This window comes from Silurus aristotelis, assembly GCF_946808225.1.
Source record: "Silurus aristotelis genome assembly, chromosome: 9".
In the NCBI taxonomy this organism is placed as follows: domain Eukaryota; kingdom Metazoa; phylum Chordata; class Actinopteri; order Siluriformes; family Siluridae; genus Silurus; species Silurus aristotelis.
Window position 1 is genome coordinate 19292812 of NC_139582.1, and position 16643 is coordinate 19309454.

The 16643-nt window shown below is 43.5% G+C and overlaps 1 protein-coding gene across 1 annotated transcript in view; it reads right to left on the bottom strand.

Moving 5' to 3' along the window:
• Positions 1–7654: 7654 nt before the first annotated feature.
• The window catches only part of pacrg (PARK2 co-regulated), a 97464-nt gene continuing 88475 nt past the window's right edge, over positions 7655–16643 (bottom strand). Inside the window, exon 5 of the mRNA XM_083550381.1 lies at positions 7655–7959. Within this exon, the coding sequence (XP_083406507.1) occupies positions 7799–7959 (161 nt within the window). The 3' untranslated portion in view covers positions 7655–7798. The remainder of the gene's footprint in view (positions 7960–16643) is intronic.

Consider the following 16643-nt stretch of genomic DNA (forward strand, 5'->3'; position numbering starts at 1 on the left):
GGTGTGTTCCAAGTTTTCAAAAGTTTTTGATACCACTACCACCGAATACTACTTGTGAATACTGAATACTACTCGCCATCTATATTTTTTACCTTTTTTTTTTTTTTGCATTGTCAATGTGTCTACTGTCTCACACTCATATGTTTGGTTTTTTTGCACTAACTGTCACTTTGTCATGCCCTAGTAAGTTTTGTTACTTTTTGTTAATTGGTGTATGATGCATTACCTTGGTACTGTAAGAACGTTGTGTACTGTACTGTATAGGTTGGAATGACAATAATAGCCTACTTGACTTGGCAATCTGTCTGAATTATGTGTGTGATTATTATAATGTTCATATCATAAAGTTTCACAAAGGACATTGTCTCAAAGCAGCTTTACAGAATATAAGAATCAAGGTGAATTATGTGTATTTATCCCTGATGAGCAGCCTGGGGCGCCTGTGGCAAGGAAAAACGTTCTTAGATGTTATGAGGAAGAAACCTTGAGAGGATCCAGACTCAAAAGGGAAACCCATCCTCATTCGGGTGATATCAAGAGAGTGATTCTAATTCTTAAAAATACGACAGCACAGTAATTTCTTGATTTATTTTCTTATCACAGCAACTCACTGATTCAGCTACAGGATCACATGTGTAATAATTTATTCTTCATTGAACTCATTGTCCTGGTCAGAGTGGATTCAAAGCCAATCAGAGGTAGACTGGTTGGGAAGCAGGAATAAACCCTGGATAAGATGGCATTCAATCACAGCGACTTGCAAGCCTTGTTTTTATAATGTGAAAACCACACTGACATGGAGAGACTGAAATTGAGTGGAACTGGCTCATGTTTTTGCTCAAGGTGGTGAACTATATAGCTGCTTTAGTGCAAATAATAACAGGATCTGCTTGTCTTTAGTACGTTTTTCAAATAAGTCTTAATAAATAAAAACTTTAATCTTTAGTGATTTGTTGTGGTATAAGAGGAATAAAACACTTCAGATTGTTATGAGGATGTGTAAAGCTCCATTACAACATCCCATCACTGATCATTTTTCTTTTATTAGCACTGTTATTCTTGACACAGTTACATATATGCAACATACTTTTGGGTTGAGGTCAGAACTCTGTAGCAGGCCTGTCAAGATCTTCCTTGCAAACCCATGTAAACCATATCTTCATGGAGCTGGCTTTGTGCACAGGAACATTATAATGGAACAAGTTTGGGTTTTAAAGCTACCAAACCAAAGACATTTTAAACAGTTGTGTGCCTTTGTGCTAATAATTTAGGGAGGAACCACATGTGGCTGGAGTCAGGTGTTGCAATACTTCAGTCCATATAATGTAGTTAGTAAGTATAATCAATGTATGTTATTATTAATTATACTATAAAAATGTAAATACTAAAGCTCTTACAGCAAAATTAATTCAATTAAAAAATGTTAATCAGTTCATTTAAAAAAAAAATGCCCCAAGAAGATGATCCATCTCATCTCAATTACTTTTCTGCTCTTTGCATTTCTTCATAGGTCTGGTTTGCCTGGAGTCGTAAAAGCTATTAATGTTACCAAACAGAAGATACCTCAAGATGCCCTTCAGATCAGCAGGACAAAGTCTCTCACTTTCTCTCTGTTTTACTTACTGAACGCTGCCTGACTTATTCTGCCGAGGGGATTTTTATTTTTACAGAGAGCTGTAACTCTGACCCTTGTGTCTCCTCTGGTTTAGATGAGACTAAAGGTAAGACTTTTATCCTAATGAACTTACACCTGGTTTTTTTCATTTAAATGTTGGCAATAGCCATTCTAAATGATCTTAACCTGGAGCTGGAGGAGCAGATTCACTCGCTCAAGGCCTGAGAACATCTGCCTTTGCTGGTGTGAGACCGAGCACCTTCGACAGGCCGCTAATCTTTTGTTCCAGAGAGGAAGGCAAAAGGACACATTCCTTTAGTTGCTGATAACAGGAACACAAACAGTGCAGATAGTACACACAGGTCAGTGGGGGATCCTGGTGACACACACATACACACTGCTCCTTCTGTGTAAAGAGCAATGGGTTTCTCAGGTCCATCACTGCTGCAGTATATGAGTTTGTTACTGAACATCTGCGCAAAAACAGAGAAACTCTGTCTTTCCAGGCAAACAAGTTTATATCCATGTAATATCACATAACATCTAATGCATTTTCCATCAAAAAGAAAGGGCAAATAAAAGAACACTATGCATCTGTTACATGAACTATGGTCAAGAAACAGGTGTTTGTCTTGATATAGAAGAACTACATACTGGAGGTTCCTGAGATTATGGAGCTTTACACTAATAGCTCACTTTAGTGAATCCCATCCACACACTTACTCACAGCCGCCTTAACAGCTGTCTAAGTGTTTTTTCTAGGTGACACTATTGTCCGGGCAAGCAGAGCTATAGTAATGGAATCTGACATTAAGGGAAAGGGGATTATGTGTCAGATATGAACCGGAATCCACATCTCGCTCTCAGAGAGACGAAAGATGGCATTTAAAAGATGGGGTTTATCTAGTAAACACACTGGACCTCACAGATTGCAGCTTGTGAGATTTACATCATGTGTTAAAATGTAACAGTTAAAAACACAATTTGTGTGCATGTGTGCATGTGTGTGCGTGCGTGCGTGTGTATTGGGTAAAGAGAGGGTAAGAGTGTATTCATGTGAATTTGTAAATATACAAAGGCTAAGCATAAGACTCTGGGTCAGCAGTTAGACTGTGTGTGTGTGTGTGTGTGTGTGTGTGTGTGTGTGTTAAAGAGTAAAGAGTTAAAGAGAGAGAGAGAGAGAGAGAGAGAGAGAGAGAGAGAGAGAGAGAGAGAGAGAGAGAGAGAGAGAGAGAGAGATTGGACATTATGAATGAGTGCACTCTCACTCTTTCAGTATACATGTACTCTCAGGGCTCATGGGGTGGGGCAGACAGTGAGTGAGGACAGTGTAAAACATAGGGAGCCTTCCCCTGTGTGTGTGTGTACAGAGGTCTAATCTGCACCACAGGACCATGGCAGTAGTCATATGATGGATTTCAGAGTCTCCACCTACTTCTAGTAATTACTCAAGGCTTGCAACTGCACAACTTCTATGGATGTGTGTGTGGTTTTATGTGTTCTATACCATGTTTATGTCATGCATATGAATGAAAGTATTGAGACAGTATCAACTTACATGGGTTTTCTCTGCTGTTTTCCTGTTTACTGCTACATACCAGGTGTTGAGTTGTTAATTGTGTGTGTGTGTGTGTGTGTGTGTGTGTGTGTGTGTGTGTGTGTGTGTGTGTGTGTGTGTGTGTGTGTGTGTGTGTGTGTGTGTGTGGTGCCATTGGAAGGACTGGCATCCCACCCACTTTGTGTTCCAACCTCACGGATATTCCGCATTAGACTCCTTCTTTACCACATTTCAGGCGACCTCGAAGTTCTTTTCCTGGTTCATTGTTGCCCTAGAAGAACAACGTGAGAGCAGTAACCCCTGACCGCTCCACAGCAGAACAAGATACAGTAGTTGCACCCTTGCACACCCTCATGTGAGTTTCAGACCTACCAGGTAGCTTGTGTGTTGAAGCAGATTTGAGAATGAATGTTTGTGTGTGTGTGTGTGTGTGTGAAAGAGGGATAAAGAGAGTCACAGCTGAACATCCTGAGCAAAGTACTACAGATGAATAAGTCTGTGTTGGTACAGAGCTTGCACGTGTTTAGTGGCTGCTGCAGGGACGTTTGTGGCCCTGCAATGAAGAAGACAAATAGCTCCCAAAGGGCAATTTATTCCTGGCATCAACCCCCACCACACACACTTACTTCTCTTTCCCTCATGTGTGTTTCCCACCTGTTTTTCTACATCAGCCTCTCTATTTTCTTCCAGTTCAACCCTTCTTTTTTTCTCCTGTTGTTTTAGCTCAGCTACATGCTTCATCTCTGCATTATATCAATTTTAACTTTACAATTTCCAGAACCACCAGGGACTTCCATCCATTCATACATTCCTTCCTAATGCTAGCTTTTATTCATAATTCATCAGAACTGTGTGCTAATTTGCTGACACTGTTTTAAAGCACATTTACGAATTCCAATAACGTCCAATAAAGCAACAGTAACAGGCTGCGTTGTGCTCTTGTGGCCTGTTCCTAGCCGGTTTTCGCCAGTCATCCTGTCACTAACAGCACACCTATGGTCCTTATTTTTCTGCCCCGCCCCCTGGAGGCCATAGTGTGCGCTCCTTCCTTAGCCTGGGCTTCAAACTGTTTCTCACAAGCGCACGGTATCAAATCAGAAATCGTCTGTCGGAATGAATTGACTTCATTAAGCAGCATCAAACACAAGTGTTATTGAATACGAATTCACTATACATAGGCAAGTTTCTGGACCTAACCATAAGATTTGTATGTTATTTTTGAACATTCCATTCCACATGCAGTCCCATTTGCAGTTATAATAACTTCCACCCTTCTGAGAAGATGTTCCGCTAGATTTTGGAGTGGGCTTGTGGAGATTTCTGCTAATTCAGCCACAAGGGAGTTAATAGCATCAGGTAGGGATGTATTGGGAGGCCTGGGGTGCAGGCAGCGTTCCAATTCATCCCAAAGGTGAACAACAGGATTGAGGTCAGAGCGCTACTGCAGGCCACTCAAGATCTTCCACTCCAACCCAAGTAAAGCATATCTTCAGGGAGCTGGCTTTGTTCATTGTCATGCTAGAACAGGTTTAGGAGTCCTAGTTCAAAGAAAAGGAAAACTTTAAAGCTACTATACTGAAAGGCAAATTCTGGAAAAAATCATGTGCCTTCAACTTTGTGGTAACTGTTTCAGGAAAAAACAGATATGGCTGGAAGATTTAGGCGTACCAGTACTTTTCAATAGGGTAAGAGCAAGAAAGCGCTAGGAACTGCATTTCAAATTGCATCACAACACCCAATGTGTGTTTTATCTCACTTTTCTGCAGCAGGTATAATTCAACAACTAGACCTTTAGTGTCACAATATGTTGAGTCTGGCTTTTTGTCAATAAGTCACCTTCCAAGCCTTAAGAGGGGGAGGGGGAGGGGGGTATGGACAAAAAAAAGTCTGGTGCCAAAGTGACAGCTGTGATGGCTGCAATGGCAACCTGTCTAATGATAACAACAGAAACGGAGAGAAGAGTGAGGAGATACACAGAGCGAGCTATGGGAGATGGATTATCACGGTCATGTGAGATTAAAAGAAGCAGCGGCATTCTTTCCAGGGAAGGCAGCAGTCACCCCAAACCTCATTCCTCTGTAGAGACAGGTGAACTTCACGCCTGGTCAGATTCCACACATGCTAAACATGCACACGCATGTCAGAGAGGCATGACGCCGACCAAAATAAAACAGCTGCAACTTTGCATGCATGAGAGACGGAGATCCGAGGAACCCCTATTTGCGTGTTCTCAGCATTGCGACTGCCGCCTGATAACTTATTTCAAGACGACTGTGATCACACCTGCTCTATTAATGACACATCTGTCTGCTGTGTTCTGAGCCCAATCATAATAACTACCTGATGACCCGAATCAGATTTGTTACATCAGTGACAACCTAAATTAGCAGTTGGACCGCGGCTGTAGAGGAAAAACACCACCTGGTGATGTGACCGCATGAAACATCTTACATTGCTGTTTGGGATTGTAGACACGTACACATTTTAAAGCAGAAGGAACACCCACATTGCATTCATCTTGAAAACATCAGTTTCGGGCCACGTCAGGATTTTTTTCTGTTCTGATGTCAATATTCAGATGCTTAGTCCAGGGTGAGTTTTAGCGTCATACTCCAAGGACCAAGACAACAGTGAGAATAACATGTCTGTCAGCCTGTTTTAGAAATACTTTCCATTGCTGCCTCTAGGCTATATGTAGCAATAAAGTCAAGGCCAGGCATAGATGAATATCAGCTTCTGCAAATTACTGGCAATTTTCCAATAACAATAAAACACATCCCAGTGTTAGATTCTCACTAAGTCATGTTTAGAGCATGTAATCCTCCAGTTCACAGAAAAGGAGAAATAAATGAGCCCCGCTAAATGTCAGATGGATGTTTTAGTAATTCCAAATGTTGGATATTGGTTTTCTTCATTGTACTGAATCTGTCTTTGTGAACATTGCTTCAGGAAAATGCATCATGCAGGCATGACTTGACTCTTTATAATATTTCTGAACACCTTCAGCCTTTCGATGTTGGCCAGACGTGGGTGGGTAACCTTTGGTGAGCTCTGTCAATGGTCTTACAATGGTTGAATACTGGTTCAGTTCTGAAGTTCTTGCAGGAACAGTTTGCTATGGGGTTGACTCCTTCAACCCTAAACCTTCAGGGTTGAAGGAGTCAACCCCATAGCAAACTGGGACTAGGGATGAGTTGCTAGTCTATAAAGTGCGTGTAAATTATCTACTAAACAAACATCAGTTATTGACATGTTGTTTAGAAGTGTTGACCAGTCCCATCTGTTTTCACACGAACAATATTGTCCATTCTTTACAAATGTTTTGGCCAATCCTGTCCATTCCTGAAAAAAGCTTGGACAATCCCAACCACTCCTGAAAAAGGTTTGGCCAATACTGTCCATTCTTCAAAAATGTTTGTCCAATCCTGTCAATCCTTGACCATTCTATTCTGCTGCTACAAAAAATGTCCCTTTTAACCTGATGAAAAGACTGACCAATCACTGCTCTGGGATTTGAACTCCAACTTCTGCTTGGAAGTCCATCACCTATACCACTACCACTTCCATGGTTTATTTCCATTTCATTCGAATATGACAGCAAAAATAGCCCCGCCTCCCTATGTCATCCCCTCCCCAGCATTATTAAGTCACATGTGTTTGTGGAAGGACAACACAAATTGTTGTACAACACCGGAGATTTAATACTAAGCCTTAATAAGCTTTGATTTTTTTTTTTTTTTTTTTTTTTTTTACTTCTAATGAAATGTGGCCAATACACTGTTAGTTTTAATTCCAACACGCTTAATTAGGACTAAATTGGGCAGAATTCCTAAGTGTTATTAATCATCATTAACTGCAGGAAATGAGTCACCTGCTGTGATAAATCATGTGATTAACTCGCTTACTTTTCAATTCACCAAACACAACATTGCAAAACACGCACACACTATAACTCTATAACAGTATCGGGACATGGCGTAAATGGTATTAGTTTAATTACATGGAATTTAAGAAGCAAAACAAATGTGCCCATACTCGAGATATGACAATGAATCTACACTTCATGGACAGATGTTTGTGGACACCTGTGGAATAGGAGGTCTTTTGTGCTTAAAGAACATCTCATTCCACAATGGGTCTCTATTTGATGTTATAACATCCTCCACTTTTTTGGGAAGATGTTCCACTAGATTTTTGACTTTAGTTTTGGAGATTCGTGCTCATTCAGCTACAAGGGTGTTTCTGATGTTGGGTAAAGAGGCCTTGCTTGCAGTTAGCATTCCAATTCATTCCACTGGTGTTTAATAGGGTCATTTTGAAACAGGTTTGAAGTTGAAGTGAAGGAAAAATTTCATGCTGCAACCAAATACATTTTATACAGTAGTGTGCATTCAACTTTGTGCTAACAGTTTGAAAAAAAAGCAAATATGGCTGAAAGTGTCAGGGATCTTTTAAAGTAAAAACACACATTGACATCATAGTGACATCACAACGCAGGCTTTAATGTTTCATGAATTCAAAGGAAACTCACAAGAATAATGCAATGAATCAGGCCACTAATTTATTAGTATGAGTATAAGGCTCAGGGTATAGCAGTTGAGTGTTTGTGTGTGTGTGTGTCTGTGTTAGTTGTGGAGACAGGACTCATATGTTGGCACCATATATTTGATGTTAATGAAGGCGTCCTCTCCCCCATAACGCTCGAACACCTCCAGTGTCTCTTGAATGAGATCCCCAACGTTTTCCCGCTTCTGTTGGCCGTAATCAATGCCATCTCCGCTGTTCACTGCAACACACACACGCACAAAAGCTTTTGTGAGGGGCAACTCTCATTAAATTTAAATGAGTGTGTGGGGTTCGGATGAGAGGTGTAGTTTAGGGAGGGACAGTGAGAGAGATTGAATCTGACAACGCCAATCAGAGCTCTATAAACATGTACACACACACACACACACACACACACACACACACACACACACACACACACACACACACACACACACACACACAACCCTGGCTTTAGGCAAAACAAAGCTGCTCCCAAAACAGCTAATTTCTGCATTGAAACGGATCAATAACATACAAGCACAAGCACAAGCACACACAAAACATTGATCAAAATAAGTGCATTGACTTAAACAGGGACCATCTTCCTTTACTCCTCACTTCCAAACACAATTAGACCTGTTGAGCTTCCCTTTTATTTGTCTGTCCACCCCCCCTTTCTGTCTCTCTGTCCCCACTTTCTATCTATCTATCTATCTATCTATCTATCTATCTATCTATCTATCTATCTATCTATCTATCTATCTATCTATCTATCTATCTATCTATCTGTATATCTCTTTGTCCCCAGTGTCTGCAGTCTGTCTGTCTATTTCTTTACCCCCTCTTTCTCTCTCTATCTGTCTCTCTCTCGCCTCTCTATCTGTTTGCAGTCTATCTGTCTGTCTCTCTGTCCCAACTGTCTGCAGTCTGTCTGTTTATTTCTCTACCCCCTCATTCTGTCTCTCTCTCCCCTATCTATCTGTCTGCTGTCTATCTGTCCGTCTCTCTGTCCCCACTGTCTGCAGTCTGTCTGTCTATTTATTTACCCCCTCTTTCTCCCTCTATCTGTCTCTCTCCTCCCTCTCTGTCTGCTGTCTCCCCTTTCCCTTCTGTTTCGTCTGCTTTCTCCTTCTCTCTCTCTCTCTCTCTCTCTCTCTCTCTCTCTCTCTCTCTCTCTCTCTCTCTCTCTCTCTCATAGCTTATCTTCTTCTGGAGATTATAAATACATAAATTACATTAATTGTATAATTGCATTTCCTGTGCATTATACGTAAGGTGAATGCAAATTAATGCAGAATTGATATAATTCTAGACTAAACCAAACAGATCCTCTATATTAAGTAAAAAACCTTAACGGATAAAAAGAACATTAAACAAAACACTGTGTAACGAGTGTGTGGTCCAGACTCTGTGTGTGTTTGGCTCAGTGTTTATTCAATCTCCTTGTTCCTTTCTGGAACATTCACAGGACTGTAGTATTTGGGCAAACGACAAAAGATTTCCTGTTTGAATTTTGCCAAGAATTTGCCAGGATGCTTTTGAGAAATATTTGGTTGGAAACATACCTACAGACTGACTGAGGCATTTACCAAACACATGTTCTCTCAACCTCACACTCAGCAGATGGCACACACACATACACACACAAAGTCATCTAATACTCTGACAGAGAGAAATGCAGTTGCTGATGCAGTAACTCAATAATCCCCACCCAAAACACCGTCTTATGAAGGTGAAATTTGGGGGAAGTGTGTCCAATAGAAGAGCGTCAGCAGTGAAAATGACATCAAAGATGCTGAAAAAAACTGAGTATGGAATTGAAGAGATCTGAAATCTGTCAAATGTTAAACCCAGCCCAGGTTTTGTCTTCACCATATGCTGTCCAAGGCCAGAGATCCCACAGGAAGTAACTGGATGTGTGTTTATTAGCAGCTATGAATTACCAAGCAGTACGGTGTGAGTTTGTGTGTGTGTGTGTGTGTGTGTGTTTGTGTGTGTTTGTGTGTGTGTGTGTGTGTGTGTGTGTGTGTGTGTGTGTGTGTGTAGAGCTGAGTCTCTAGAGACCTACACACTTCACAGCTGTTGGAGAGAGATGATAGATGGGCCAGACGTGAGTTCCATCACACACACACACACACACACACACACACACACACACACACACACACACACACACACACACACACACACACACACACACACACAAAGCCTACAGCTTTCCTGTTAAGAATAACAGAGTGATGCAAACTTGACCACTTGATGCATTAAGGGATAAAGGTCACAAATTCTTCACCAAAAAGTCTTTATAAATAAACATGGATGTGTTGGAGCAGATGTTCAAGGTGCTTCAAGGTCACTGTGTATGTGTATTTATTTAGTGTTTGGATTGTGTACAAAAAAAGTCGGCAGAGCCTGACAGTTTCTCAACCTTAGCTACATCACTCAAGTTCATAAGCTGGTTTTTCTATCTATCATCAGGATAGAAATGTTGTCTTTATTACAGGTTACATTTTTTGTATTGATTTTTAGCGAACCCTGACTTTTAAAGGGCCACCAACCACAAAACGAAGTGCAACGAGGGATACTGTCTTATTTTCCTTAAATTTGAAACCCAAAGTTCAATTTGTTTCAGTGACGATCTAGTTGAGCGAACAGAAAGCGAGTAAACCCACAACGTGCTTTAATGACTCGCACATCCCCGCACAGAGATCCTTCGCTCTGGAGCCTGTGCACAATAAGCTCCTGAAGATCTAAGAATATTTGCCTTATTTTCTCACACACAAATGCGGCAATATGCGAGAAGGTCCAGTTCCATCTCTTATATGATTTCCAGGATTGTTTTTTTTTATACGTATTATACTGTAACTGCAGTGTGTACAGCTTTATAACGAATGCAGGCAGTCATTGTGAGATGCTGTTTGAATGTTCTTTCCCACTTTTAGCAAAATGGATGCAGTGAAATAAGAATTCACACACACACATTCTTCTACCGCCTATGTGTGTGTGTGTGTGTTTTCCTTTCTACACACAGCACAGCAAACGCCTTTCTACTCTTTGTTTCCTCGTTTCCTGCGGCCATGTTTCAACCCCCGGGCCTTTACCAATTTTTAGCAACAATTATAAAATGCGGTGGCAAGGGAACAGAGCAGGTTTTGTTTATGGAACACTGTTCTTTATTGGAACGTTTGAGCCCCTGATTTTGCACAGTTTACAATTGTTTGCAAATCATATTTTTGAGAAATATTTGTACATTAATGAGTCGGTTGTTCTGGACTGAAATGCTCTTTACTGTATGAGGAATGCCTGAACGAAAAATTCTATCCAATTATCCTATCCAATCATTTGCCAGCAGACTTCTGCATTAAATAATGTTGAGATTAATATTATGAAAAAAAAAAAAAATCATGTAATCACATAGTTGCTGGAGCCAGATTGGTTTGGTTTGAGTATTTCAGAAATGGTTCTGTGAATAAAATAGATCAGAGAGATCAGAGGAAAAAGGCCAAAATCTGCCACTGCTACAAATAACTCAAATAATCACTCTGTACAAGTGTAGTGCGCAGCAAAGCATCCTAGCATGCTATGAACCTTGAGGTGGATGGGCTACGAGAGCAGAAAACCACACTGGTTTGCTTTCCCATCACCCAAGAACAAGAATCTGAGACAACCAGGGGCAAAACCCAAACTGGATTACATTGATGCCATACACATTTCCCAAATATTATTTCTCATTCCTTTTCGAGGTTTTATCCTGATGTCTTCTTAGTGAGCTTTTCTCCAATACTGTGAGCTCGCTCATAGTAAAGTTTCCCTTCTTCTTTTTCTTGTTTATTTAAAAAAAATTATCTTCGACAAACACTTTGCAGATCATGCATCCTGAGGTGGGAAATGGCGTCACAGGTTCTAAATAAACATGTAGAAGGTAGTAGGAATGCACTGTTAGGACACAGGAAGTTAGAGCTCAGGGGCGAGTGTTTTCAGGACATTACATTGGGTAGGAGTTTCTTCCAAAAATGAAATTTTGGGTAAAAAGGTAAAAATTTGTTGTTGATTTTTATAGGATGCACATTCCTGTTTTAAACTCATCTTCGTGCGATGAGCACAGATTCTCCTCTCTGGCCATAATAAATCTGTACCCTCTCTCTCTCTCTCTCTCTCTCTCTCTCTCTCTCTCTCTCTCTCTCTCTCTCTATCTCCATTTGGTGTTATTGTGTCTCTGTTGTCTCAGTCATGCCTGTTGTTACCCCCTCCCTCTTTTTAATTCTTACTTCATCCCCCTCTCCCTAAAGTTGACGAGAGCAACAGCTGCATCCTTCTCGCACCTAACCCCCACACCAGCCTGGCCCTTTCCACACCTCCCTTCATCATCCCCTGCTCCTGCTGTAGCTATACAGAACCTGTTTGTCCTTGTCAATGGCAGGCGCACACACACACACACACACACACACACACACACACACACACACACACACACACACACACACACACACACAGCAGGCACTGTATTACACACGGCACTGTAACACTGTTCTATAACTTCACACCCCACACTGCACCAAATGAGCCACTAAAACACTCCACTACACACCACATACACAAGCTCTTATGAAACACTGTGCTCGCTTAGGAAACACACACACACACACACACACACACACACACACACACACACACACACACACACACACACACACACACTTATGAGTCTCTTATGAAACAGTACGATTGGGGAATGGTGCTGCAGAGACAAGGGTGTAAAATAGATTTCTATTTAGTCTGGAACAACTGTGTGAGTCCTGAACTTAGCTGCACATTTGTCCTGCAGCACACACACACACACACACTAATACTGTGTGTGTGTGTGTGTGTGTGTGTGTGTGTGTGTGTGTGTGTGTGTGTGTGTGTGTGTGTGTGTGTGTGTATGGAAAGAGTTGTATGGCGTGTCTCTGTATAACTTATTGGGAGAAAGAATTGAAGGAGAGTCTGAGAACAATGTGCATTTGTGTGTGTGTGTCGGGAGAGAAAGAGAGCGAGAGATAGAGAAGGAAAAGAGTCATAAACAGAGGTAGAGAGAGTTAGAGAAAGAGAGAGGCAGAAGATAGCAGACCATCAGCTGTCCCTCTCATGCATAAAGCCCCATTTTTAGGCAACAAACCTTGAACCAGCTGTGGCCATCACACACACACACAGACAGACACACACACACACACACACACACACACACACACACACACACACACACACAGACACACACACACACACACACACACACCCCCACTGTCTGTTTTTCCATTTTCTTCAACTCACAAATAGTAGATATGTGCCAGTCATTTGATTAACTTGTTTGAATGAGACACTATATTGAATTAATCACTTCATTACTTATTGTTTACTTCCATACACTAAGTCTTTCCTTCTGTCCAGATCAACATTTGCAAAAAAGAAGGAAATGTAAAAGCACTCTGGTACCCGCTGTGGCGGCACTGCGGTTCCACAGAATGTAACAAAAACAAACTGGTGACAGAATCTGAATTAATCATTTGGTTGATTGGCTGAAAAGACTTGAAAATAATTCCTTTTCTGGTACATATTCCCCCTCTCTCTCTCTCTCTCTCTCTCTCTCTCTCGCTTTCACACACACAGCATTCAGCCTGCCGTGGGCTGTGATAATGATGTCAGTATTAATATTCACCCTAACAGATTGTATTGCTGCACTGTAAGAACAGGTGTGTGTGTGTGTGTGTGTGTGTGTGTGTGTGTGTGTGTGTGTGTGTGTGTGTGTGTGTGTGTGTGTTATATGTAAGTGTGTCTCATTTACAGGCATTATCGTGTGTGTGAACATATGGTTAAGAAAAAAACAATACATGCTGATGTTGTAATTTGTTTTCTGCACAAGCCATCTCACTCAATCTCTCTCTCTCAATCTCTCCATCTCTTTCTCTTTCAATTGTGTTTCATATACAAGTGGAACGATAAGAAAAAGTAAATCATGTTTTGATTGATAATTTACACCACATTACAGTGTTATATTATCGGGTTTATCACCCAAAGGATTAAATAATATAAAGGTGGAAAAAACTGAAAAAACCCACACTTCACAAGAAATGCCTTCCCCACATTCCACCCAAATGCCTTCCCAATCTCCACCCAAACGCCTTACCCACATTCCACCCGAACGCCTTCCCAAACTCCACCACAACGCCTTCCCAAATTCCACCACAACGCCTTCCCAAACTCCACCACAACACCTTCCCAAACTCCTCCATAAAGCATTTCCACACTCCACCACAACGCCTTCCCAAACTCCCCCACAACGCCTTCCCACATTCCACCGCAACACCTTCCCAAACTCCACCGCAACGCCTTACCAAACTGCACCACAACGCCTTCCCAAACTCACCACAACGCCTTCCCACACTCCACCACAACGACTTCCCACACTACACCACAACGCCTTCCCACACTACACCACAACGCCTTCCCACATTCCACCACAACGCCTTCCCAAACTCCACCGCAACGCCTTACCAAACTCACCACAACGCCTTCCCAAACTCACCACAACGCCTTCCCACACTCACAACGCCTTCCCACACTCACAACGCCTTCCCACACTCACAACGCCTTCCCACACTCCTCCACAACGACTTCCCACACTCCTCCACAACGACTTCCCACACTCCTCCACAACGACTTCCCACACTCCACCACAACGACTTCCCAAACTCCACCACAACGCCTTCCCACATTCCACCACAACGCCTTCCCAAACTCCACCACAACGCCTTACCAAACTGCACCACAACGCCTTCCCAAACTCCACCACAACGCCTTACCAAACTCACCACAACGCCTTCCCAAACTCACCACAACGCCTTCCCAAACTCCACCACAACACCTTCCCAAACTCCTCCATAAAGCATTTCCACACTCCACCACAACGCCTTCCCAAACTCCCCCACAACGCCTTCCCACATTCCACCACAACACCTTCCCAAACTCCACCGCAACGCCTTACCAAACTGCACCACAACGCCTTCCCAAACTCACCACAACGCCTTCCCAAACTCCACCACAACGACTTCCCACACTCCACCACAACGACTTCCCACACTCCACCACAACGCCTTCCCAAACTCCCCCACAACGCCTTCCCACATTCCACCACAACGCCTTCCCAAACTCTACCGCAACGCCTTACCAAACTCACCACAACGCCTTCCCAAACTCACCACAACGCCTTCCCACACTCCTCCACAACGACTTCCCACACTCCACCACAACGCCTTCCCACACTCCACCACAACGACTTCCCAAACTCCACCACAACGCCTTCCCACATTCCACCACAACGCCTTCCCAAACTCCACCACAACGCCTTCCCAAACTCCACCACAACGCCTTACCAAACTGCACCACAACGCCTTTCCAAACTCCACCACAACGCCTTCCCAAACTCACCACAACGCCTTCCCAAACTCACCACAACGCCTTCCCACACTCCACCACAACGACTTCCCACACTCCACCACAACGCCTTACCAAACTCCACCACAACGCCTTCCCCACATTCCACCCGAACGCCTTCCCAACTCCTCACCACAACGACTTCCCCACACTCCACCCGAACGCCTTTCCACACTTCACCACAACACCTTTCCCACATTCCACCTGAACGCCTTCCCAAACTCACCACAACGCCTTCCCAAACTCCACCACAACGCCTTCCCAAACTCCACCACAACGCCTTTCCCACATTCCACCTGAACGCCTTACCAAACTCCACCACAACGCCTTCCCAAACTCACCACAACGCCTTCCCAAACTCCACAACAACGCCTTCCCACACTCCACCATGACGCCTTCCCAAACTCACCACGACGCCTTCCCAAACTCCACCACGACGCCTTCCCAAACTCCACCACAACGCCTTCCCAAACTCCACCACAACGCCTTCCCAAACTCACCACAACGCCTTTCCAAACTCCACCACAACGCCTTCCCAAACTCCCCCACAACGCCTTCCCACATTCCACCACAACGCCTTCCCAAACTCCACCGCAACGCCTTACCAAACTCACCACAACGCCTTCCCACACTCCTCCACAATGACTTCCCACACTCCACCACAACGCCTTCCCACACTCCACCACAACGACTTCCCAAACTCCACCACAACGCCTTCCCACATTCCACCACAACGCCTTCCCAAACTCCACCACAACGCCTTACCAAACTGCACCACAACGCCTTCCCAAACTCCACCACAACGCCTTACCAAACTCACCACAACGCCTTCCCAAACTCACCACAACGCCTTCCCACACTCCACCACAACGACTTCCCAAACTCCACCACAACGCCTTCCCACATTCCACCACAACGCCTTCCCAAACTCCACCACAACGCCTTACCAAACTGCACCACAACGCCTTCCCAAACTCCACCACAACGCCTTACCAAACTCACCACAACGCCTTCCCAAACTCACCACAACGCCTTCCCACACTCCACCACAACGACTTCCCACACTCCACCACAACGCCTTCCCAAACTCCACCACAACGCCTTACCAAACTCCACCACAACGCCTTCCCCACATTCCACCCGAACGCCTTCCCAACTCCTCACCACAACGACTTCCCCACACTCCACCCGAACGCCTTTCCACACTTCACCACAACACCTTTCCCACATTCCACCTGAACGCCTTCCCAAACTCACCACAACGCCTTCCCAAACTCCACCACAACGCCTTCCCAAACTCCACCACAACGCCTTTCCCACATTCCACCTGAACGCCTTACCAAACTCCACCACAACGCCTTCCCAAACTCACCACAACGCCTTCCCAAACTCCACAACAACGCCTTCCCACACTCCACCATGACGCCTTCCCAAACTCACCACGACGCCTTCCCA